Source organism: Monoraphidium neglectum (assembly GCF_000611645.1).
Source record: "Monoraphidium neglectum strain SAG 48.87 unplaced genomic scaffold scaffold04495, whole genome shotgun sequence".
Taxonomy (NCBI): domain Eukaryota; kingdom Viridiplantae; phylum Chlorophyta; class Chlorophyceae; order Sphaeropleales; family Selenastraceae; genus Monoraphidium; species Monoraphidium neglectum.
Genome location: NW_014009134.1, coordinates 516 through 3,605, shown reverse-complemented (window position 1 = coordinate 3,605; position 3,090 = coordinate 516). Strand labels below are relative to the sequence as shown.

Below are 3,090 nucleotides of genomic sequence, written 5' to 3'. Positions count from 1 at the left end.
TGCATGACCCGGCTGTCAGCGGAAATGGAATTGAGTTTTGCCGGCCGCTTGCGGCGCCCCCGCTGTCGGCAGCTGCGCTGCCCCTGTTGGCGCTGCCGGGGCCGGCGGCGCGGCAGCCGCATCGCGCTGCCCACCGCATCGCAGCGCCCTGCCCTCTATCCTCAACTCCCCTCCTCCACGCCCCCCCCCCTCCGCTTACAAGTTCCGCGGCTGATGCGCGCTCGGCCGGCATGGCTAGGGCCCGCGCCACCCCCCTCTCCTGAAACCTTCCCCGCACTCCCACTCCCTCCCGCTCCTCATCCTCTCTACCCATCCCCACCAGCTGTGGGAGTCTATGGGTGCGCAGCTGACGTGGCTGGAGTCCCAGGTGAAGGAGCAGGAGAGTGCCACACAGAGGAAGGTCGCCTCGGTGCAGGACCTGCGGGCAAAGGTGGGCGCACGCGTGCACACGCGCGCGCATGTTTGTGTGTGTGTGTGTGTGTGTATGCCCGTATGTGTGTGTGTGTATGCCCGTATGTGTGTGTGTGTGTGTGTGCCCGTATGTGTGTGTGTGTGTGTGCCCGTATGTGTGTCTGTGTGTGTACGTGTGCGTGTGCGGGCGGCCCGGTGGGGCGGTGGGGCGGTGGGTTGGATGTCGTGGGCCCCGCATGCGGCGCTGATGGCCGCCAGCCCTCTGATAATAGCATGTGATGCGTTGTTGCAGGCAAGATGCGTTGACATCACACGCGCACACACACGCGCACGCAAAAAACACATACGCATGCGCACACCCACCCCCAAGCTACACACACACGTGCGTGTGCGCGCAAACACACGCACACAAGCACCCTGCCTCTCTCTCTCTCTCTCTCTGTGCCCCTTCCTGTTACAAGGTCGCCAAGGGCGCCGCCTCAGCCGACGAGCTGCGTGAGGAGGAAGCTGCCCTCGGGGAGATGAGCAGCCGCCTGCAGTCCCTCCAGTCCAGCTACAGCTCCCTCTGGTCCCAAGCCTCGGGGGTACTAAAGAGCGTCGCCGCCGCCGCGTCGCCGTCGGCGGCGCCCGGCGGAAGCCCGGCCGGGACGGGCGGCGCGGGGGCGGGGACGGGGACGGGGACGGGCGGGACGGGGACGGGCACGGGCGTGGTGGAGTCTGCGGGGCAGGCGGTTTATGCGGGGTTGAAGTTCAGCGGGCTGGCGATGCGGATAACCTCGGACATATTCTCGTCGGTCAAGGGCGACGCGGAGCGGATCCTCAAGGTGCGCGCGGATTGGTTGTGGTTGGGTTCGCCTCCTTGTGTGTGTGTGCTTGTGTGTGTTGCCCCGCTGCAAGGCATAAACACACACACACACACACACACACACACACACACACACACACACACACACACACACACACACACGCACCCACCCCTCCTTCTCGTGGTGGCCTGCGAGCGTCGCACGAACAGCTTTTGTCCCACACTTTTGGCACACACACCAACGTGAATGCACTCGTGAGCGCGTCCACACGCCCACCCACCCACCGCCCTCCTCCCTCTCAAGACACACACACATCCTCAGACACTGACGTTTTCTTGTGCGCTCTCGTACACACGAACACATCATTTTATGCTGTCTCATCCTTTATGATCGAGTCACATGTGTTCCTTTTACACACACACACGCACGCACGCACGCACGCACCCACCCACCCAACAGGACATTGAGACCGAGGCCGGCGCGCGCCGCGCCCGCAAGGCCGCCGACGCCTCCTTCCTCGAGATGCTGCGCGGCGCCGCCCCCGCGGTCTCCCACAGCAGCAGCTGGGAGGAAGCCGAGCGGCAGCTGGCCGGGGACCCGCGGTGGGGGGCGGTGGAGGAGGAGGGGCGGCGGCGGGAGCTGTTTGACGCTTACCTGGCAGCTGCTGCCCAGGTGGGCCGGTTCGGGAAGGGCTTGGGGTCAGTCAAGAAAGGTTTTGGGGTTGATGATGAACAGGGTTTCGGTCCATGTCAGATCGGGCTTCGCACCAGAGAGGGGTGAAGGTTGTGAGCAGGCGAGAGAAGGGGGGTTCTGTGTGCCCGGGGGGGTTGGATCGAATACCTGAGTCCTTCTTGCGTGATTCCAGGTTTTTGGACGTCTTCGGTTGAACCCTCAATGGGAGAGCGGGGGTAGTCGCCGGTTGCCTCTTTCGCCGCTCCTCGCCCCTGCTGCCTCGAGCCCTGCAACCTGGCGCGCCCACCTGTCCGTCACCTCCCAACATTCCGCAACCCGCCACGCGTCCAACCCACCACGCGGCCCGACGCCCGCCCTCGCGCCCTGCGGCCCGCCGCGGCGTAACCCGCAGGTCGAGGCGCAGAGGGTGGCGCGGGGACAGGAGGCGCTGGTGGGATTGCTGAAGCGCCTCAACCCCGAGTCTGGGACGCCCTGGTCAGAGGTGGGCCGCCGCCGCCTCCGCCTGCGCCGCCCTCGGCCCGCCTCCCCCGGCCCCCGCGCCCTGCCGGGCGCCCGCCGGGCCCGCCGCGCGTGGGCGCCCGAGGATCGCTCTTCAGTGGGTCCGGAAAGCCCTAGACCCTAGATAATCATGAGATCTAAACTCCGCTGCTCTCTGTCCAACGCCGTACCGCAGCCCTGTGCGCGATCCCCAGCAATTTTGCCTGTGACTCTTGGGTTTTTCCCCCTGTGTATGTCACCTGCATCACATTCGATGGTTCCCAAACCCCGATACCCAACCCCAGATCGGCCCGATCGTGGAGGCTGAGCCGGCGTGCGCCGCTCTGAGTGAGGGGGAGCAGGTTGCTGTGTATGAAGAGTTCATGCGCAAGGTGGGGGCCTTGGGGTCGTTCTGGTGGTATTGATGTGCATGTTTTCATAATTTTGTGGATGTTTTGTGTGGGGGACGTTGGGGGTGGGTTTCTGGGGTGTATGTCAAGTGTGTGTGCGTGTGTGTGTGTGTGTGAAGGTGTGAGCTAGAGCTGTTGCAGGCAGCATGCGCATGCATCTGACGTTGGTGTGTTGCATTTGTGTGCTGCATTAGTGTGCATCTATGTGTGTATGTGTTTGTTTGCATTTGTGTTTTCGTGTGTGTTAGGCAGAGAGACAGAAAGACAGACAGACAGACAGACAGACAGAGATA

The 3,090-nt window shown here is 63.8% G+C and overlaps 1 protein-coding gene across 1 annotated transcript; it reads left to right on the top strand.

The window, feature by feature from the left end:
* Positions 1 to 334: 334 nt before the first annotated feature.
* MNEG_14448 (hypothetical protein) lies at positions 335 to 2,779 on the top strand (the record flags this gene model as incomplete). Its single annotated transcript, XM_014037080.1, has 5 exons — positions 335 to 430; positions 873 to 1,235; positions 1,677 to 1,889; positions 2,302 to 2,505; positions 2,693 to 2,779. Coding segments are annotated over 5 exons (963 nt in total), but the record flags the coding sequence as incomplete, so codon positions are not given.
* Positions 2,780 to 3,090: the final 311 nt, after the last annotated feature.